Below are 23513 nucleotides of genomic sequence, written 5' to 3'. Positions count from 1 at the left end.
TATTGCATTTCGTGAATAGAAAATGTCAGTTTTCATTTGATTTTATAATTTCAGTCGCCGTACTGGAACTGTTTTACGTAACGATCCGTTTCGAGCAAGAATGTCTTCGTTCCGAGCACGAGAGACGGTTAAAATATATTTCGAATATTTTCAGAATTATTCACTTGTTCGCTGGACGAGACGAATTAATTGTCAATTTTATGGTCGGTTTCGCGTACCGATGTCTTGTGATTTTTTAATGATAATTTCTATACTGATTCCGTGATATCAATATTTATGTGGTATTGTATGGTAACAGAAGTGTCGTATTTCATTATATGTATGTGTAACCTCTTTTCCAGGGTCTGCGTAATTTTCATTTATTACCATTTCTTTGCGACAATGCGATGGGAAGGCGAGTAATTATTGGTTACTAACGATAAAAGTTGATAATAGTTCAGTTCGAGGTGGTGACGCAGCGTTACCTGTTTTCTCAATATTTCTTACGTAAATATTGAATAGCGTATGAGCAAGCACGCGAAGGTAATTATTTAATTTTTATCGAAACCATCTGCATTTTTAAAGTGTCAGGGCTAACATTTCGCTGACAGCTTTCTAGGCAATAATTTCAACGATATTTCATTACGTTTACGTTGATCTGAATCGTATACCCGTTTCTACAGTTATGCAATCAAGGTTGCAGTCCTTTGGCGAATAGCATAAAATAGGTATCACTCTTATCTTCCATCAATAACGCAACACATTGGAATAACAATATGTCCTTTCACACTATAAACTGCAACATATAATCATAAAAAAATTATTTCATAAAACACTCATCAATCTAACATTCTTAAATTATTTTCAAGTTCATACCAGGAATGAACCATACAAAGTTGTGATTACCGACGTGTTCACATTGGTGACGCTTCTGCCTTCTATCGATGATGGCGCCATAACCTACTTCTGTATTCCGTTGGTAACACCGGAAGTGACATGAAAATTATAATACAGAATTAATGTACAATCATAACCATAAAAATCTATAAAATTCTAATCATATCCTCGTGAATATATCCAACGGTATCCAAATATTGACAAAATTCCAAGAAAGTGGCGCCACGCGAGTGCCGCCGTTAGTTAACGGATGAATTACTACGGCGACGGAGGCGCTTGGGTCGTTTACTCGAAGAGTGGTCAGTACACAGCGAAAATGGCGCCGCTTGAGTGAAGGTGGGTGATTCTGTGCGTGCGTGTGCCCGGAAAGTGCGAGTTTTCGGAAATGTGGCAGGATCTGGACGGTCTAGGTGGTGCGGGAGTGAATTCTGGTGCTCACCAGGTCGACCAGTTCGGCACAACGGGTAAGAAAACCGGCGATGATCCGTTAATACCATCCATCCCGACGTATACAGCAACCTGGCGAGGCCTGGGTTCTCCCTGTCAGAGCGCCCGCGCTCTTTCTCCTTTTCTATCGTACACACGTCGTAAACAAAACGAAATCACCTTTCTCCCGTCGAGGAATCGGACGATCCATCGAACATCCATTCCCTCTCGGCTCTGCGCTTTTGTACGAGCGAGTACACAGCACTCGCGACGATGCTACCGGACGGTCCAACCGTTTCATCCGCATCTGTCAACGTACGAGCGTTGCATCCCACAGGACACCCCATCGCACGTTCGAATCGGTCGTAACGAACAATCGAACGAGATTCACGCGGAGATACGTACGATATATATATATATATATATATGAAAGCTGTTCCTCGTTGTCGGGCAATCGATATTATATAAGATACCCCGAAGAAAAAAACAAGTTGTCGGGAGTTATCTACAAGACGAAAGTAAACGGGAAAGATTATTTTGTCTGTTTACGTTTGGCTCGTTTAGACAGAGATCGTATCCAGTGAATCACACGGTTACGCAAACCGGTGATTTAGTGGAGGCTGTAACGAGGTCCGATCGGTTTCATTTGGAAATACGATAGCGCTGTTACTTTTGTGACTCGAGATACTGGCACCGCGTTCCTGATCCACCGGCTATGTTTATCTCCGCCACGTTCTTTCAGTCCTTTTCGATCGCGTCCTCACACCTATGGAACACGATCGTTTCAGCTTTCTCGATCTATCGTTTGTCGAACATACTTCCGTTGTCGGTCTATCCTGTCCGTAAATACAAGCGAGGGAGCATTTTTTTCAGTCCTTTTTAATCGCCTATGGAACATCGACACGATCTTTTTCGATTTATCGTTTGTCAAACGTACCTCCCTAATTGCTCTATCGTTCTACCAGTAAAGACAAGCAAGGGACCATTTTGTTAGTACCTTTCGTCCTCATCTATACCGACACGATCCTCGATCTATCGTTCGTCAAATATACTTCCGCGATCGATCTATCGTTTCTGCCCGTAAATAAGAGGGACGACATCGGAGTGCAGTGTTCCGCGTTGCAAGTTCGGCGAGTCGATTCGAGTGGTAACGGTACAGAAGACGATTTAAATCCTTGCAGCCCTTGACGATCGGCGAAGACACGGCTATCGACCCCGTTACGTTCCCAGCGGCGAAGCAACAGTTTCTAATTGTTCCGCTCAGGCACGTAACCTAGCCTAATCCGAGGCGCCGACTTTCCGCTGGCCGCGCGCGAGAGGATGAGAGGTTAGCGTACCCGTTCAAGTTACATAACCTCGCACGGAGGTCGAGACCGGGGATGATCATACGGTACTACCGTCACGACGTGTAGCGCAGGTGGCAGAACGCGTTATGAATGGCGTATGAAACGTGTACACATGCCGGCCGATCGTTTCCTCTCTCGTTACCGTCCCCCACCGCCTTTTAGCGTTAGCCGCGTTTCCATGTTTACGCTTGGCCGAGTGCCGGCCGGATTATACGTAGCGAGGCGTCCTATTATACGTACCGGTGATACCAGCGTGAGGGGTCGGCGTCTTTATGAATCGACAGTGATACCGATTCGCGTCCCTTCGGAACCGACTCGGTTTCGGATGTCACTGATTTACCGTGACGAGGAGAATCAATCGTGCGACGATGCCCGTGAACGCGTCCCGTGCCACGTGTACCATTTATGCTGCCATTTTTCTCAGGAAACATTTCTCGCGAGACGTGTGTCGAAGGAATGGGATGGTACCTTTTTCATAAATAATATCAGAATAAAAAATAATAATAATGAAATAATGGGAAGTATTATCAGTGTTTTGATTAATAATATGAAAATTTGTTCCCAACGTTCCGCCATCATTGTAGCTGGCTTCATAGGGTTAAAGACACGGAAACTGATTCTCAACCCCTGATGATAGTTGCAATGATGGCGAAATGCGTTAATCGTTGCGGTACCAAATTTCCCGCCATTGAAATGGTAACCAACTATTCGGTATCGGCAGCTATAGAACACGGTACCAAATGCGACAGAATGAATAATTCTATCGAACTATCTAACATTTGTTAGTACATTAACACGTTGAACGCAGCACGATAGAGGACAGTACACAGAATGGAAAGAAAATATTAAGTCATTTAATCGAATCGCATTGTTACCATTCCACGTTCATCCAGCCAAATGTATTTATAATATACAAAAGTTTTCATACGATCATCGTTTAATCGAGCGAACCATAGTAATCCGATTTGGTCGGGGTCACCGGTGACCCATGTCACTGAACGCGTCAAACGATTTTGATCGCCGGAACAAAAATGATTCCGTGATTCTCCGTTTCTTTTGTTCTTCATTTCCCTCGGAGAGAGTTTCGTTGTCGATCGTTTTTCTTAGCAGCGGGTTATGCGGTATATAAATATAGTTGGTACGCCCGCGGCGGTTAGGAGAGGGCAAATATTCTATCGGTGTGACAGATATACTGGGTGACACGATAGGAAAGATGGGCGAACACGTTCGTTGGGGTTCAAAGGAGAGAACGATCGATCGGGAAGTAAGGATCTAAGGTAGATCGGTGTTTTCGTGATTGAATTACTCGAATCGTAAGCGCACCGACTACTCGGCCATTAATAATTCATGAGGCAGAGTGTGTCTGGTACTCAATAGCGTCTACAGAAATCGGTTCAAGGTGTTTATAATGAAACCAGTCTGTTCGCCACTTGTTCCCCTTCGGCGTCTAATCCCATTCGCGTTTATTCGCCGCGTCTGCCGCGACCCCAGCCTTAATTCGAAAGACCTATTTTTAGATCTTTCGCTAAATTGCTCCTAATGAGGTCCCTTCCTCCGCTCGGCTGCCGCCGAGGACGCGCTATTGTGTCCGGGCAGTGTCCAGCGAGCGGTACCAGTCCGTGTCTGACCCAAGTTCACGATCAATTATCGAACACCTAGAGCTGCACGTCGGTCCTGTACATTAGTAGATCGAAGAATGACCCATCCGTGAGTTACCCTCATCAGGCGGGAGGCAACCTTTGCGCCTTCTGCTTCGATAATTATATTCCTTGGTGCAGAGCTAAAAGTTAACCTCTCTCGTCTAAGTTCGCGCTATTGCATTAAACTCTACGCCGAAATTCTATTAGTTCCTGCATTCAGCGAGTTCAGTTTTCCTTGTCGCGTTAACTTCGTTAGACCGAGCGACCTGAAGTTTAGCATCTGAAATTTTTGCTGTCAGTAACGGTAATCAGGTTGGTGCAGGCATTATTCGACACTAGAACTACGAAGTACTTAAACTAATTACCAAACTTCTTTGTAAAACTTGTAACTGTGTATTTATTAAGACTCCGATTGGTTTTTATTTCAATGTAGATCTAAATCAACTTCGTTGACTTCTCAGAGAAGCATTTGTACCTTTTCAGTGATTATAAAAGAAACCGGGACATTCTGATCTATCTGGTAGTTCTAGTGTTAACCCCTTGCTTTACGGTTGAATTTCGGTGCGTTAGAACTATTTATCGTTAATAATGCAGTAAAAGAAAACATTCCATGCTCTATGTTTAGATTTAGTATAAACCATACAGATTGCTAACAAGAACAATACGTCTCAAACTTAACGCAACTCAATATGTTTGTTAAACTATATTAGAAATCTTCGCCTCTGACGCGGTATTGTAAGGCAAGGGGTTAATTCTACGAGGGACGTAGCTTATCAACCAACGCGTGCGTCATTACGAAACTGCATGCTGGAATTCAAATGGAAAATTGTAAGCGTTGAACGTAGACGACGAGTTCGCCCGTCGTTCGAATCGTTCAAAGACACTTTCCCCCAGTCGGGTATCGAACAATTTCCTCCCCATTAACGAGAGTTATTGTTTGTTGCGCAGAATTGACGCCCGAGGAACAGAAGATTCTGATCGACATCAGGCGAAAGAAAACGGAGCTGCTGCTCGCGATACAAGTGAGTCTGATTTGCCCCATTTCGACAAACGGTTTTACCCGTGGCCCCGTTCCCCGAGCGATACGGGCCTGTGTCGTGAGAAAGCGTTTCCCGCGGTTTTATCGGCCACTGGATACATCGATATTCCGCATTCCGCATGCATTGCGCCCTTTCGGAGTTCGTAATCGACCGGGCCGTGTATTTCGGCTCGTTAAAAATCTGCCGTGTTCGTCGTTTCGACGATGTCGAGGCACAACACCTTGCCAATCAGAAATCTCTGAAGAATATCTTGACGAATTATTAACGCTAGAACTACCAAGCACTTAAACCGATTTCCAAATTTATGAAACTTATAAGTGTGAATTAATTAAGATTTCAATTGGCTTACATTTCAGTGTAAGTGTTACTTAATCAGCTTCTTTAACGATTTCTCGGAGAAGCATGTACCTTCTCGGTAATTGTACAGAAAGAAATCAGGTCATTCTGACCCATCTGGTTGTTCTAGTGTTAACGATGACGATTACACCCACGAACCACTATACCCTCATTCTTTAGTTCCATTACTTAAGAACCTCCATAACGTCTTTTATGTTTCATTTATATAAATCAATGATAAATATAACATTGTCGTTACATTATTATAATTAGAAGAATAGAGATTTATTAGTTCATCGAAGATTAGCGAAATCAAGATTTGGATCGCATTCCAAACGATTCAAGCAGACTTTCGGTAGACAAAGCGTCAGTGTATCGTTCACCGATCAAACGGAATCGAACGGCAAGATGTTATTAATCTCGAGCGTTATCGAGTCCATTGGAATCGTAATAAGACGAGCCCGTTATCGTCGACGCTGACAATAAAACGACCGAGCTAGAACAACGGTCTGGATTCTCCGGTGGCCACCCTCGTTATCGTCGCCCGACCAACGAATGATCTCACTCGTCGGTTTCGCCTAACGAACTGAGTCACGCTCGTAAAGCTTTCGATTCGGAAAGATTTCATCTCGTGTTCACGATAAGGCGACGATAAGCCAGCCGGCCATCGAAAACACACTTCCGGCCAGGAATGGCCGGCCGGCCGGTACCGTTTTCCAGAGCCGAGAGCAGGTGCTTCGAGTCCGAGTGCCACCTCCGAGTCTTCGACCTTAGTTTCGCCAGCTGTTTCCATCGACACATGGGAATTTTCGATGCCGGAGACAGGTGGTGTAGGTGTCACAATGAAAACCAGCCATTTTCCCGAAGACGGTCATCGCAGCGCAACCATCGAATCGGACGGAGCGCGGATCGGGATGATGCCCGGTGCGCCTGAGTCAGGGAATCGGTTGACCGTCTTCTGTTGAGTCATAAATTACTCACGGTTCTACGTTGCTGTGTTTATTACGTCCCGAGAATACTTTACGAGCAGAATTGATTTGTTGAACGTTGTCGGAGGCACTAGGGATTAGGATTGCTCCACGAGCATTTCAGCATTTTCTCTTTGTTGGAATTACAGTTTTCTAATACTATAATTGCTCGAGTTTGTATTATCCCTTTGCACTCGAGAGCTGACTCTCGCCTAATTTCATACAGTAAAACTGTCAAATTTGATATTCAATAGTATACCTTGTACAACTCATCAGTTTGACGAAATATCTTCGAAGAAATTTCACGAAGTCTTCATCTCATCAGAACGTGTTCAAATATTTGTAGTGAGAAGCTTCCAAGTGCAAAGGGTTAATTAACACCTTGACGATCACTGAAAGCGATGAACGACAGGAGTAGTTTCTTTTGTTAATTAGATCCTTGAAGAGTTCGATCAAGGTTCCATACTTTCAGGATAAGATCATTCTACTCCTTTATCTATAATACTAAAAACAGATTGCCATCATTTGCACTTACATTCAGAATGACACAGCTACATACAGCATTCACGAGTTAAACACCATATTATTTACCTCGTTCCGAAGAAACATTAGTTCGAACATAAGAATCGTATCAGTTCCGATCAAATTTGCCCAGAGGTTACTCCCGATTCTACCGGAACGAAAGGAAAGCGGCCATAATGGACGGCTCGTTTGTAAGCAGAAAATTCCGCAGAACCCCGCAAAACGATAGAAAGCAGCCAGCAGCCTAAGAAGTCACCGATCCCCCGACAAACGTTCCTTTAATGACAGAGGTAATTTGTGTCGCGAGCGGAGAGCGTCGTTTCAGAGGGTCGTCGCGCGTCCACTTTATCATTCGTTTTGTCCCGTCCGGGCCCATTGTGCTTTTCTCCTTTTAAATCCGCGCGCACAGAGAGAGGAGGCAACCTGCCGCCGCTGTTGTCGGGACCAGCGTGTTCTCATTCCGATCTTTCCGGGCAGATAGGGATTCCCGGGGCGGTGCAGCGAGACCGCGGGCGCGGACGAGAACAGTCCCTCTCTCGGGTAAAGACTGGTCAGGTGGTTTTTTTCCCCCTATTCCCTGGATCCATCTATGGAAAGAGGATTCTGGGATCTCGCTTAGACCCGCCGATCGTTTCAGCCCGGTAGACCTCTTCTGTATCTTCAGGCTGCGTCCGCGGTTTCTCGTTCACGGGAATGTTTCACTTTCGAACAGTCCGCTCGTGGCTGCGCACACTTTTGTGTCCCACGAAGATAAACAACGGATCGAACCGAATGGGGACATTGTTTACGAGCTGCGCATTGTGCAGTTAGAATTAGTCGTGAAGGTACTTCCAGTTGCGAGAAGGTAGATGCGTCTAGTAGCAGGAGATCGGAAAGGATATCTGGATAAATTGATGAGAGTTCGGATAATTCTAGGCATTGTTGTTTAGGAATCGATTTCGTCCGATCTAATTAAGAACTTTGATGGATGGGTTTCTTAATATTGATGAGGTCGAGGAGTAACAAAGTCACACGGCGCGGTAAGGTAATTCTAGGCATTGTTGTTTAGCAATTGATCTCGGGGTAATTGATTTCGTCCGATCTAATTAAGAAGTTTGATGGATGGGTTTCTTAATATCGCCGAGGTCGAGGAGTAACGAAGCCATAGACGACGCAGGAACTTTTTCACAATGGAGGCTTTGTTTATGAGCTGCGTATTGTGTGGTTGGCATTTGTTGCGAGGAAGGTAAACGCGTCTCGTAGGAGGAGATTGGGAAGGACATGAAAATTTGTCTAGGAAGTCATGGAAAATGTTCTTGTTCCGAGAGTTTAACGTTACTCAGGATTCGCACGGTTCCATCGTCGGCAAGCTGTCGCTGCTGCTGTATTAGCCAACGGTGATCCTATTAATAAAACATTTTTCGAACGCACGAGGTACTTCCATTATTTTGTCCAACCCCTGTAATTGGAGACGTAGATATAGCTGATCCTTTGCAAGCGGCGAGCAGCTTTGCTCGCGAGCAAATCGGAGCTCTCTTACTCCGCCCACGTTGTTGCAGTAACTCAAGACTCTAAGTGTAACGCCTAAGTATTAGCACTTTGACCTACCGCATCAAATTGAGACACTTATTTTTAGCGCCTCGCGTGCGACCGAAAGTGCTTCTCGCTAATGCAATCGGGGAAATGTCGCGTTTTATACAATGCTCGCAGTAATAACGGCTTCATTAATTCCCGAGTAATAAGTTATGTTTACCTTTGTAGACGACGAAAGGCCAATCTTTATATAGATTATGATCATCAGGCTGTTGACTGTCGTCTCCTTGGAACAAGATCTTCGAACTTTGTTAGCCGTTTAATGTAATGTTTGTATAGTTTCGTATATTTATAGAATTTTCTGTAGAATTAGAAGATAAGATAGAATTATAGAATTCAATGATGTATGAAGACAGTCCTTTTATTACTTCATCTTCGTATTCTTGTATACGTGGACGTTAGTTAGTATAAATAGCAGGTGAAAATAACGCTAATAATTTAAACGGAACCATGAACAAGAGCAATGAAGCTCGGTGCCGGAATTCGAGTCGAGTAGAGCAAGAACGATACGACGTAGACACACGCAATAACGTCTCGGTTTTATCTCCCACGTTGTTGCACCGTAAAAAACTCACGTGAATGATAAACGGGGAACGTTTCCACGAAGGTTAGGATCTGTATAAGATACGGGTTGTCGGATCTATTTCCGTGTGAAGTTCAAAAACCCGCCTGAACTCGGAACACGGTTCTTGCACCGCGATCCGCGCGGTGCACGAAGAAATAGAAATGTTGCGAAGAACTTCACTCCAATTCGCAGTAGTTTCGCCCGCGGTACAGACTTTTATTGTCTCGACCATGAACAGTCGAAAACCTTTTTTTTCACTATAATCGCGTGTAAAGAATAAAGAACAAAATTAGACTACGCGATAGAGAGCTACAGCTTCGTACATGTTCAGAGGAAATTTTGTCTATGAAAATGTAAGTCATACTCGTGAGAAGGTTAGACTCTGTAAGACGAGAGGATGAGTTTGAAAGAAAAATTGTTAACGACGCGTTCGTTGATAATCGGAGGTTGGACTTGTTTGTTCGAGATTGAAATATTAAATAGCCAATGTCACGCCACGGTTCATTTGCCATGCGCATACGTAGGATTCGTTTGACTTTTAGATTAGCGCCGTGCATTACCGTAGATAAGTTGACATTTTATTAATTCAGCGAATGGTGTACAGTCCAGTTGCGTCGGAGATGCGAAATGGCCGGATTTTACAGTCACGTTCAACTTTACACGCTGGAAGTTCCGCGGGGTGAAAAATGAATCTGCGGTAGAGGTTGCGTAAGGACAATAGGCTGGATACTGACAATGGAGCTTTCTGAAAGGAGGATACTAAATAAAAGTCCCGCCCCCCCTATCGCCCCTCACCCGATGCACATGAATTAAAACTGCCTCGTCGAAACAAATGGTATTTACGTAGCGCCGTGAAGTCGCGAGCAAGCGAAAAAAAATTATTTCTTCCGGCATGGCATTGAAAGCAACACTGCAACCGCTGTTCCAGGATTAAAAGATTTTTTCCGCGTTTTATGGCGAACAGAGAGCACTTCAGCGAATCTCTAACAAAAAACAGTGCGTTACCAGAGCGAGCGTGTCTGAAAAGGAAAAGAAAAATCATTGTTGCAAGACTCGAGAACCTATGTCCGCCATGTTGAAGTCTCGTCACCGCGTTGCTCAATATACAGAACAATAGACCGTTCTTATGCAGATTCGAACTTTCAAAATGATTTGTTAGATTAATATTTCTCGTTTCAGCTTTTGACGTTCAACGCTGGTACCGAGCACTTGAACTGACCTTTGAGAATCTCATTATTGAAACTACAAACATGGATTCGTTAAGATTCGAACTGGTTCAAATTTCAGCTTAGGTAATCAGCTTTGGTAATTTCCAAAAGAGACATTCTTCGAAGAATGGGTGATTTCGAGTCATTCGGTAGTTCTAGTGTTAAAAATAATGTGCCGTTAAGAATGCGCTCTGACGGTAGCGTCTCCCCGTGAGCGTCCTGTTGCGTGTAACCAGCGATTTCCTTTTGGCGGAGAAGACTGGTCGTACCCAGCCACTGATTTCCAGATCGTGGGACCGCGACTGCAGGATTGTACGAAACTCGGTACCGTTAAATACCGTTGTCTGACAGCTGGTCCCCGGTATTGCACGCGCGTATTAAAAGCCGGACATTTGTCGGACGCAAAAAGTCTGAGAAGTATCCGTCTGTTTGCGGTAGTCACTTAAGGTTACACGTTCAGGGAAACGATACGGTGGCGCAGATTGCCTCGCGTCTCTCTTCTTCGTTCGCTGTTTCCTGCGTTTCGCCTCTTTGTTGGTAACAATAGACGTTTTACGTGTTCCTTGACACTTGCCGGACGAAACCGTTATTTCTCGAGGGAGGAAGACGTACAACAACAAGGAAAATTAAGTAGGCGGCGGAGAGCGATGCCAGGGAAACTCATTAAAAAAGGGATACGCGCCCCTCCGTCTTTAATAGGGACGTAAAATGAGCACGAGCAGGTTCCGAAGCAGTTCCTGCTCATTTCAAGGGTCTCCTCGTTGGATTGTTATTCTTATTCGCGTGGTAATTGGAATTCCCTTTGGAACTGTTCCCGCGTAGCTTCAGTAGATGGCACTGGCTAGCAATTCTCGTGCGGTTGATAACCATTTGCTTTCTGATATATTTCTTTTGACATTCAACGCATAGTTTGAAAGATTTCATTAATTAATAGAGAATATCGAGTAGAAATTAATGATATATATATGAAATATTCGGCAGATAATTCATTATGTTCTGTCCTTCTTTTTTGCTGACTTCTCTATGGTGGTATAATTAACAAAATGTACTGCTATTTTAATAAGATAGAATTTTACGAAGGAGATGTATATTAGGGGGATTTTAGTACATAATTGAGAATTAGTGCGTCGGTAATTAATCAAGCGAGTCACAGGGTTCTACTTTACCAATAGAGCGAAGTTCAGAGGTACTTCGTACGAGGGCATCACGCGTGCATCCGGTGGCGAGCGTTTTTCGACTTACCATTAAAAATAAATCTTAATCAGTGGTAATGTGCACTTGAATAAGGTCATTGAAACCAGACAGGTCACTGAAAGGTCGCGTTGATTAATAAGACGAATAATTGCTTAGATGTTTAATTACAAATTACGAGCGGAGTATTCCACTAGATAAAAGGGGGACGAGACTAAGCACAATAATCGCAGAACTGTATTTCTGAAATATTTTCATTCAGTCGGTGGTTTCTACATTGTCATTACTCCGCCAGAATCACGCGGAGATACTTGTTTGCTTAGATTCTGGCACTACCTATGATTCACATCGGTCACTGATGACCTACAGTAGTGGCGATTGTACCAAAGTCCAATTTATTGCGCGTGAATAAAAGAGGCATACTAAGCGAGCTCGATATTTGACTAAGCGTTAACACTGGAACAACCGTACCAGTCGAAACGACTGCTTTCGATTTGTTCGTTTCGCAGTTATTAATATCTTAACACTTAATGAAACCTAAACACCTAAAAAAACTGTAACTACAACCTCTTCCATTATCTTCAATTAAACTCAATCGATTCGGTTAGAAACTGTGTTTTGTAAAAACAAGAACCGCATTTGATAGACAAATAATCCGACTGCAATACTTACTAAACAACAAAAGATAAACAGAATAAAAGGCAATACGTTGCTGAGTGAAAAGTGGGAGACCCATTCGGTTGGCTAAGTGTTAAAAGCGTTGAATATTTGAAATGATTTTGGAAATAAATAGTTTTACTCGAGTACTACGATGAATATCCAAAGAAACTCAAAATACTCTATTGTTACAATTTTTATAGAGATGACATATATCAATCCTATTAAAGGGCTCGGTAATTCCAGTGTTAACCGAGAAGTTAAGTGTTCGAAACACACGTATTTTACGGTCGACGCGTGCGTATCTGCCCTAAAAAAAACTTTCCGGATGTGATTCTCTGATAAGCTATTTCCACGGTTGTTGACAATGTCCCGTTCGCCGGCGGGTTCCGAGAATCGTAGTAATTTTAAAATGGCAAACAATCCGTGACATTAATACTTTCGGCAAACAGAGCTCGCGACGCTCGCGGCACGACGATCGCTCGTCCGTGGCGCCACTTTATCCCAGATGCAACCCGACGACGACTTACGGTATTTCTCCCATGGTTCGGTTAATAGATCCTTATCCGTAGAGATAGCCGATTGATGCCGGTGACTCATGTCGGACCGTTCGAGTGTCGCGTATTCCGTGCGCTCGCTCGCTGCGTAGGACATTTCATAAAGAACGCGCTAAAGCTGTTGACCTTAGACGTTAATGGATTAGTGGCTCCCCCTCCACCTCTCGAACGGGGTAATTGATTTCGCCCGACCTAATTAAAAAGTTTGATGGATGAGTTTCTTAATATTGCCGAGGTCGAGGAGCAACAAAGTCGTAGGACGACGCGGGAACTTTTTCACGGCTCGGGAGAAATGGGTTTTTAAACTCATTCAATGGGTCAACGTCCTTCGGTCAAATTGGCGCGTGTTTAATCGCATCTCCTTATGCCAGAAGCTGTTCCGACATACTTCGAATGCTGCAGTCTGTTACTTTATAATGGACAATACGGCAATTAAACAGCTCTCCGTAAATCAGGTTCAAACGCGTACGCGTATTTTTAACGGACATTACACGCCTTTGTTCGTTATCTTCTCGCAGCTGTGCGAGTCGTTGAATAATTTCTATGAAAAACTTTCCCTTCCCTCGACTCGATTTTCGTTATAGAATCGTTCGCGCCAGTATTCGAACCGTATATTCATAGCAACCGCGGGCAGGATAACGATTTCCGGATACTTGGAGGGTTTCACCTTCCGCTTGATCTAATAAACGCACATCGCGATGTTGTTGACTCTCGATGGCACTCGTATGGGATCTGTTGTAACCTCGGCAAGGCTGTAGCAGTCAACAAACAAGTCTCGCCAGCATAGCGCGCGGCTCGCGTCACGTTCCTTTTCGGCTTTGGCATCGAAGTTGGAGTTCGCGTGAACGTCTGTCGACGTGGTGGCCTGTGTCCGATTTCCCGGTTAACATTGTGGAATGTTCGGTGTTGCGTGGATTTCCGGTTTCGAGATTGCGAACCGCCCGGTGCGTCGGAACAACGAAAAATTGCGGCGAGGACACGGTAACCTCGTGGAGCGAATTTCCCCGGAGGTTCTCGCGCTCGTCGGCCCTCTTAAATGGATTTAATCGATTTAGCAGTCTGTCGCCCGATCCACGTGGGTCCTGACCCTCGACATCCATGACGTCAACCTTTCGTCGAACCAACGAACGCGGAGGACGGATCTGTTCGTGCTGCTTGCACACCGTTATCTGGCTTTTTCGTCGTGAACGGCGACTCTCCCAAAAGGTAAAACCCCGATAACGCTGTTTGGTTGTTTTCTTGGCGACGAGTTAATACCGATAATCGCAGTCAGATTTGTTTTTGCGCTCGCTCGAGACGCGACGAGAGAGATTACTTACGTACGATCATCTCCGGGAACAGCCCTAACTTTACTGCGCTGTCGTAAAAGTCGTCGCATTAACGTTTTGTAAACTGAATTAAAGATTGACCTCCTAGTTTGTAGTAAATTCCTTGTTGTACACTCTTTAACAGAATAACAATGTGATGTCGGGTGAGCTTTAATGCGTATTTTGCGTTGTTCAGTCGTGTAACATGGTGGCCAATGAATCATGGTACGTTGTACGATGAAATAACCGTAATCGCAGTACCCTTTAGATATCCCTTCTACGTTCCCCGAACTTTCGACAGAATTAAAAGCGAATGATTGCCCCCGTCGTATTATTAAATTAGCTACCCTTAATTATCGCGTATCCGATGCGAATCTTTTCCACTTTATTCTCATTCTCCAAATGAGTTTTTGATCACAGTGTTTATCGCGCGGCACACGCGGAGAAGCATAGAAAGTCAATTCTCGCGTGGGATTCCTCCGGAACGTATGAAAACCTCGGTGTGAAGCGGGTCAGTGGGCCTCCGAGTGAATCCCGCGATTTTCTTGGTCCCGACGAATCCGTCGGAGGAAAAATGGCCTTTTCACCCGCGGTATCTTTCACCTAACTCAGCCGCGCGTACCTCTCCGTTCTCTCGTACGAAAGTTCCGAAGACTTTCCCCTCGGTATCACCCTCCGCTTAGAAAGCTGCGGTTTTCGATCCAACGGACCGCCATTTTTCGTACTTTGCGCGCGGATTCGGTGCATTACCCCTTAGGCTCGATTCACAGTGCATCGGTCTGTTCGTAGATCGATCAGCCTTGGTTCAAAATTCTTAGAAAATTTCATTTTCCGGTTGCCCGGTGTACAACTGATATTCGCGTAATGATTGAATCGCGAAAAAATTGAAACAATTAAAAATTGCACTGTCGTCCAGAGTATATCTTCGATGTATCTTCAAACGACTATCTATATCGTCGCTCGTGCTTTCGGAAAACTTAAACAATGTTTCGTAATTTAGCAAGCATATCGTTTTCTCGGAAGACAGGTACAGAAAGGGTTGCTGCGAGGTCAAAGCGACGAATGTGACGAGAGAATGCTCGAGTTTCTCGAGACGTCAGCGTGTCCCGATCATAAGTTTTTAGCGTTCGGTTGACAGAAGTCTTCCCGATCTTTCCGAGAAGGTCGCGTTATCGCGATCCTCGTGCTGCGAATTAGACGGCGAGCGCCAGGGAAAACGGAATTGAGCAATCTTGTTTAGTCTCCCGGTGAAATGGAACAAACTGCGACGATAAGATCGTTCGCGCGATCGGTACGCCCACCGTACGCAAATCTCGGCGCGATCGTTTCGCAACGCCTTATCGTGACTCGCGTGTTCGGCTCGCGTTACCTGGAAGCCCATTAATCCCGAGTACTTAAATTGTCCGCAATTAAAGACTGATTCACAGCCGTTTGCTTAGAATCGCCGTTTAATCGTTGTGTAACGATATCACTACTCGTTTCGAGAAGCGTGCACAAGTGGCAAATAACTCGACGACATGTCGACCGAACGCACTCCTCGAAAGTAACCACGAACGCCAAGGAGAAGCGGTGTTCAGAGTTCGTTCGTGCGTTTCGAACGCCGATAACTGAAAAATTCATTCGTTCGCTCGTCCCTCTCCTGATACCACCGAGTTGCGAAAGTAATTATTATACGGTTTGTTTGCCGCGTATCGGGGAGCCTCGAGCACTATCAAACTGCTCGATAATCGAAGCAGCTTGTAAACACGCGAATCCGGCGGTAAAAAACAAACTTAATCGAATAAGTCGAAACTTTTAATCAAAACAGCTTAATTGACGAACAGTATTCGCGACGGATCTCTTCGTTTTTTCTCCTAATTTCCGAACAAGAATATTATTATAATCAATACCCTTTGCACTCAGTGATATTACAAATACTCATCGCGTCCTGATAAAACATCGATAATACCCTTCGAGGCTGCAGAATAATTTTCCATGGATCAAGGAGCAAAACTGTTCCGTTCGAATATTTCGTCTATCGGTTCGCAAAGTTTAACATTGAATTTCAAATGTTCCCATTTTCCGTTTACTTAACCGACTGACAGTCGGCTGCCGAGTGCGAAGGGTGAGCACAATGAGGTACTGCGCGATCGTAATAACCGTACACCGAGGAACAGTGCACGTGCCCGTGCATTTGATCGGATAATGAACCTCTAATAACGATAACAATATAACTGATAGCAATAGATCGTTCCGCTCGCGCCTAACGACCCGTGGTGCGCTCAATGCGCCAACGATCCGTCCCGCGTTGCATTTAAAAAGCACGGCGCGCCGAGGCTGGTCGCGAAGTGCAATGAATTTCATCCTCTCAGTCGCAGAGAGCACGCCATATGGCGTTGCGCGATTTACGCTCGTCGTTACACACATTCGACCGACGTTTCGCCGCGGTTTCTCTCCGCACGCCGGGATAGGAGAGCCAGGCGGATTCGGGGAATTATTTGCACTCGACCAGACACGTCGCGCGCGTTACCGTGCTCGAAATGATTCGCGCCGTTCGCGCTTCGCCGGCGGACGAGCGAGCCGGCAACAATCATCCGCCAGCGGCACCACCAACGGCTCGTCCAGTGAGTCACTGGTTGTCCATCAGCGTTGCCACGAAGTAGATCCTACCGGTTATTGCGGCGATACGTCACAGCTTCCTCCATGGGCGCGCTCGTCACCGTCATTCAGCAATTTATCTTCTTTTTTCTCCCAGCCGAGGCGTTAATGGTCTCGCCGGGAAGTGGCGCGGCACCGTCGAGTGCCCTGGAAATTCAACGAAAGTGCGCGGACCATGAGAAGCACTGTTACCCTTCCCGTTGGATTTCAGTCTCGTAAAGTGCTCGTCGGGAGATTCTTTCGAAATGCGTTTGAAGATGCGTGAAATCTACGTTAATAGGTCTCGAATAGAGTTGGCTCTTCACGCGAGTCGTTCAGGAGGCAATGCGGTTAAGTTAGGAAAAGGAAAATTGGGGAAGTTAATGTAGTTCCTGGAATTACTATACAATACACTCTTTTGTAGGTATAATGACACCTTTGTGCTCACAGTTTAAAATACCGTCCGTTGCACTGAACCTGGCACTCTCGCCCGAGTGGTCAGATTCGAAGACGCACGCGTGATTGGCAGAGGCGCTCACGCCCACCAATCGGATCGCGCGACGGAGAGCACTGTCTCCGCCCCTATGACGCCACTAGTGCCAGGTTCCCAGCAACTGACCTAAATGTCCTGTCGCGGTATACGATCCTACGTTTCTCTAACATTGTACTGTTTTTCTCAATAATCTTCCTGCCACTGTTGAAACTATTAACCACGAAACCGCAAATTTCTCGAGAAATTCGCAGTCCAGTTAGCAAAGAACGCTGGAATATCCAGCGTCCGGTCAGCGGAACGGTCGCTCACCTTAAATATATTCGCGCGCAATTCGAAGACGCCGGAATTCGGCCGCGCGACGAGCAAAACAAATCTAGTCGAGCGGTGGTGGGGTTTAGCACGCATCTGCGTAACCGTCACGCGATAAACGCGTGCACGCGAGCACGCTTAATCGCCCGGTCGCAGCTGCAGCAGGTGCAACCGATGGAGAGAGAGCCGAGTCGCCCGTGTAAAGAAAAAGTCCGCGGCCACGGAATTTCGACGGTGCATCGAACGAGAGCGCGTGCCATTCCGGCGAGGGCAGAGGAGGGGATTCGGTGATCCGTTCGATTTTCGATGGCCGCCAGGGAAATTCGACGAACCGTTCGATAAACAACCGCGAACAAAAGACGAGCTTTCCTCTGTGCGCTCGCGATGCTGAATTACGCGGCGGCAGTTCCTTTCTTTTTTTCCGCGCGATACGGGCTTTTGTGTATAGTCGCGATGAGTTGCATAACGATACCATCTCTTCCCGATAATATCCCGCCCCGTTGCGGTGAAGTCACCCGGGTACCATTCTCTGGAAATTTAACTTTTCATTAGAACGAGCGTCTCGACTTTAGGGCTGCTGTTCTCCAATTGTAAATGTTAATTTGTCAGTTACAGATGAATGTCACTCTTACAAGTGCTCGTTGTACCTCTATTTTTATAATACTCCCGCGTGTTCCAGTAAAATAACTGGAGCACCATTCTCGAGAAGACTTTTCATTGCATTATGATCCCGACAGTAGCTTTTCTCACATGTAATGATTGAAATTTTAAAGAAACTGTTTTCATTGTTCAACGTATTGAAATATACAGTACCCGTGATCTATAGTCGAATGCAAATGCGCGAGCTGTTCCATTGGAGTATCTCGGAACGGAGAACACGTGACTCACGACGTGTCCGCAGATTTATCCGCCATTTTCTACCCGAGAGCGAATTAGATCGTTATTTGCTAATGGAATAACCTAACCGCCCTCGCCCCCGTCACCGCCGTTGACATTGCGATTCTACTCTCGCGACGCCATCGACGATTTTATTCGACCCGCACACGTTCAGTTTCCTCGTGTAGATTTCGCGAGTGCCGTGATTAATTGGCAAGGCGTTTACACCACGAGCAGTGGCAAGATATGGATGCGTTTTAGTTGCTTATTGGTCGGGGGCGATTAATAAGCACTGGGAGAGTATCGTAGTTGATTGCGCGAGGTGCTTAACAAACAGCGGACAGGGATTTATCGATCTACAGACGTTCGCGAGGGAAGAAAATCTAAATAAATAATCACTGGAGAATTCATCTTAAGGACACAGATGTTCGATTTAATCAATCTCTAACGTTACCTTAATAAATTACCGTAAATACCGAGGGTGGAAAAATGATGGACGATTCGTTAGTTTCTTATTCGTTCGTGCAGACTCGGGTTTCAATGTTTAACACGTTAGAAACAAGCTTTCGGAGCTATCGATTCCTGGAAACTGATAAAATTCCATCGTGAAACGCTACGATCGTTAATCCTACGATGGATATTTTTAATTAGAACCCATCGAAGCGTAAAACAATTTTCCCGAACGATGCGGCCGCACGATTCTTTAAAAGAACCGGATGGAATATTTCCGCGCGCATCGGCTCGGCCGGGAGAAAGAAAGATAAAGAGGTAGCCACGTTTGAACCGTGGCCTGTCTGTCAACGCCCTTAGCGACACTCGAGCGCGCCGGCAATTGATAAGCAGTCGGCGAAATTTCAGCGTCGTCCCCCCCTTTCCCTCCGTGTTCTCGGAAGCATTCTTTTCACGATCCGAGCAAGTATGCGGCGCGATGCACCCTCGCCGTCGTTCCCAGTCCGCGCCGATCAAATCCCGAACGTGTCTTGCACCGTCTAATTTTAGTTAATCATTGTATTCGAGCTGCACCTGACAACGCGCCGCCACTGGAAACAGACGCGAATGTGTTTTCGATGAACGTCCAGATTCGCTTCCAATTATAAACAGAGCGAACTCGCGTTCCAGCCGAAACCGTCTAAAATACTCGCGTTTAGCACCGACTTAATAACTCGCCGCCGCCGCGCGAATTTTCCATGGAGAAAATCAATTTTAATGGAGAGCAAACATTTCGTAACAGCGACGAAAGGTTAGCATACAGGGGTTAATTAACCCCTTGCCGCACCGTTTAACCGTATCTCACTCGTGCTGTCGCCTCGAGTCAGACTCGTGATATTTATGTTTGATCCGAAATTTTTATCGCGAGTCCAACTCGTTGACACGTTCAGTGCCACGTGTACCACATATGGTACACGCGAATTTTTCCAAGATATTTTTAACCCTAATCGGACCACGATGCGACTTTCAGTCACATTTCAACTTTTTACTTCAATTTTTTCATTATTTCTGTCGCTTAATTCATGCAAGATATTTCTTTGTGTTGAAAAAAAATATCATTGATACTTCATCAGAAAACGATGAACATTTGTCGAGAAAAATATTCTCGAGTGCAAAGGGTTAATAAAATCAATAGAGCTCATGAGCGAAGTATGAGTGTTAAAGTGCGGCAAGGGGTTAAGGGTAACGCTCGAATGGTTCAAGTAACGGGGTCTAAACAGAAATGAACGACGGCCTTCCCCGAGCTTCGCTTCAAGGCGCCGGGTAAAAATTTCACCGCGCGATTTATAGTTCCAGCCACGGCGCATTGGCACATTTCAGATCGTACCGTCGAGTGAAGAGTCACGAGTAGGATCAGCTTGACCCGGCCACGAGAGCAAACGCAAACGTACCGGCGGCGCACGGGCTGATCCTCGCAACTGGGGCGAGTTATAGTACTCCTTTTACGAGCAAACGGACCAACGCGGCAAGGGGGAGGAGAGAAAAAATGCTGGTCGAAAATATTGCGCACGGAGTTAGTTCTCCGGCTCCCGTGGTTTTATTTCCGCCGCGGATTCGCAAGATCCAGTATTATTCCCTCGAACCGGTCGGCCGCCGTCGATTTTTACTGCGAGCACTAAAAATACTATAATTTCCCCCGATATTAAAATTTCATCGCGGACGCCGATGAATTGTTGCCGTCCCGGCCGTGCATCACTCCTCCGCCACGACCGGGGGTAGGAATCATCATTCGGCGAATATGAATCGTCCGCGTCTACTTTGTCAGCCGGTGTCGGAGCGTAATAGGTTATGAAACAATGACGCGCGCGCGACTCGCGGAATGGGTTCGTAAAAATAATCTGCCATTGTGACACCGCGTTTGCCGTTTTGACGGCACAGAAATAAATAATTGCACGCGTACGTGTATTTATAAACCGCCGGAAGTACTTGCAGCGGCCTTATGCGCGCCGTTTCGCGTGTTCTCGGATAACGGGACGATGTATCGGTGTCCACGGTAATTGTACGGCACCGGATCGGCAGATAGCAGTAATTGGTTAACACGTCCCGCGCCATGGAGATTTCGGTTGTGTTTTGCTTATGAATTGTTTTGATTTTAACGCGTTCGCCGCCGCGGGGGTCAACGGCGACATCAGGCAAATCGAATTACTATAACCCGATTAAACGATGATTATTTGAAAACTTATCATATTATAACTGATACCACCTAATGCGGTGACATTCAACGAGATAAGCCTGTAATAATAATAACGTAATTCAATTATGTAAGTTGGTATTACATTTTCATTTTCTATATTCTTCACGAATTATCTTTTTTATAGTTTCCGTGACATTTCCCTAAATATTTTCTCATAGAAATTACTAACAACAATTAACTATTTCTACCGGTGTCAAAAGCTCCCTCGAAAATTATCACTTATAATCTTCTCAGTTTAATATCTCTTCCTCGATTGAATTCTGAACATTTCCTACAATTTCGTGATCACTGGAAAATTCAAAAGGTCAACTCAATACACGACTGATCTCAGAAAATAATTTCAAGTTCAAATTTCGAAAGGTATCTCCTAAACTAGGCTGCGAATGTTTTTGAAAATTTCGAAAGAATAAAATACTGTACATTATATATCCTACACCACAGATTTTTCTTTTCCGGTTTTTCGGTTGCGTACGTTACGGCCGCGCAAACATTCGTCGCTCGTTACGTCGGCCGGCGCGTACAGTGTGTACGAGGCCCGTTCCATCTTGTTCACGCTCGATTGTTTCCAGCGGTCTCGATCGCGGCGAATAAAACGACAAGGAAATCGGAGAAGAAAGGCTCGCTCGGCGGACTTTTCTTTTCACGGTAGACGTATAGGTCGTCGTCGGTTGCGAGAGAATTAATCCGCATTCGCACACGCGTGGTTGAGTTCACGGCACGTCCACTGCGAGGCGCCAGCTTGTTCCCAGCGCAACCGTTTCGCTCGGGTACGGTAGTCGCAAGTCGGCCGCCGCGCGGAGCGGTAGGTTAGTAGTTTCGTCGATAGTTGATCTGGCGGGTAGTAGTCGCGATCGTATTATTCGTTACATATCATTCCTCCGCTTGATCCGCCGGTGCCGCGTCACCAACGGTCGTCGCGTCGAAGTGCAATTACCGAGTACAATCGAATATCGTGTCGTTAACCGACAGCATATCGCGAACCAAACGTACTCTATTCACACGAAAATACTCTTCGATAATCGTATTCCATAATTCTCGAAAGAATCTCCCCGAACAGTCTCTGTTTACATTCGATTCACGTGTTCGATACGCATCGACTGGAAGATCGAGCAGATCGCGCGATCGTTATCGAGTCAACGAGGAATTATCTCGAGTCCCTCAGTTGCGATCAGTAACTAGCGGGGAAGGAGAGGTGATCGAGAGCCGAGGAGCAAACGGGCGTCAATGTCACCCTCGAGACCGGAGCGTTTCGGTGTTGCATGTTGCGTGCAGTGTCACAAAGTGTGGTTAGGCTGCTCCTGAAAGTACAGGAGCACGGGCGTCGAGGGTAGCCGGGTGCAACGAGGAGTTCCGTTGGAGACGGGTGCAACGATGATATTCACCGGCAGGTCGGTGGACGCGCTCGACGAGGTACGCGGCGGTAACGTCCAGACGGAGCACCGTCGGGACGTCAGCGCCGTCGCCATAGCCGCTGGATGGTTCTCCAGCCTGCGCAGACCCGGCAAAAGGAACAAGAAGGGCTACCAAAAGCAGGCCAAGAGCGCTTGGGACCTGAGCACATTATCCACGGTTAGTTGAACCCTCTGTACCGACTGCGCCTGTTTCTTCGAATCCTGTCTGCTCGGTAAATTCGATCGTCTCGATCGCTCTGTTCGAACGTGTAGCCGAGTCATCGATCACCGGTATTGTTCACTGTGAACATTGGAATTCGAAGTATCGAGATGTCGATGAATTTATTACTCGTAGTGTGCCTAATTTCCTTGTGTCTCGTCTGACAGTGGCTTTCACTGTGTTTGAATTTGCCGCGTTTCGTTAGGGGTGGTGGTGGGATTTGTGTTTACCGTTGGTTCAAGGTGGACCTATTTACGGGGCTGTTGTATTACGGTGGTGAGACTGAAATTGGCAAGTGCACTGTTTTCTCTTTCGTTTAACACGTTCCACCGGTAATTTCCACTCTTTCCCATTTGGGGGTTGAATTCTCGAAATTGATAAAAATATGGAAATGATACGTAGATTAATTCTCAACTATATGGCAATGTTTTCTAATTACCGAACTATTTGACGAGCCACAGATTTGATGCTACACGCCGTCTAATGAGCCACCAATGGTACACATTGTCTAATGTGATATCTTACTGTGAGCCACCGGTGGTACACGCCGACGGGAACGTGTTAACCCCTTGAACTCTGTAGGCTCCAATATCGCACCAGTTGTAATATTAAATATTTTAATGAGTCTTAAAGAAACTACCCTAAAATTATTCGAATTTTATGCTAACGAGGAAAATGGAAGATCGAAGAAATGTTACAGCATTTCTAATTTTC

General features: G+C 45.6%; 1 protein-coding gene across 8 annotated transcripts in view; it reads left to right on the top strand.

Moving 5' to 3' along the window:
- The first annotated feature begins 1 nt into the window (after position 1).
- The window catches only part of step (cytohesin steppke), a 78842-nt gene continuing 55330 nt past the window's right edge, over positions 2 to 23513 (top strand). The window contains exons 1-5 of one of the 8 annotated variants that reach the window (XM_076369320.1): positions 2 to 127; positions 342 to 522; positions 591 to 707; positions 849 to 1340; positions 5237 to 5310. In XM_076369320.1, coding sequence (XP_076225435.1) covers positions 1262 to 1340; positions 5237 to 5310 — 153 coding nt within the window. In that variant the 5' untranslated portion in view covers positions 2 to 127; positions 342 to 522; positions 591 to 707; positions 849 to 1261. Of the gene's footprint in view, positions 523 to 590; positions 708 to 848; positions 1341 to 4224; positions 4356 to 4998; positions 5117 to 5236; positions 5311 to 13615; positions 14111 to 21940; positions 22758 to 23513 lie in introns of those variants that run through there. The other 7 variants (XM_076369317.1, XM_076369322.1, XM_076369319.1 and 4 more) reach the window with 7 other exon arrangements.

Source organism: Nomia melanderi, chromosome 7 (genome assembly GCF_051020985.1).
Source record: "Nomia melanderi isolate GNS246 chromosome 7, iyNomMela1, whole genome shotgun sequence".
Lineage (NCBI taxonomy): Eukaryota > Metazoa > Arthropoda > Insecta > Hymenoptera > Halictidae > Nomia > Nomia melanderi.
Note: the sequence above shows the minus strand (reverse complement) of the source record. Positions and strands in the feature narration are given on the sequence as shown.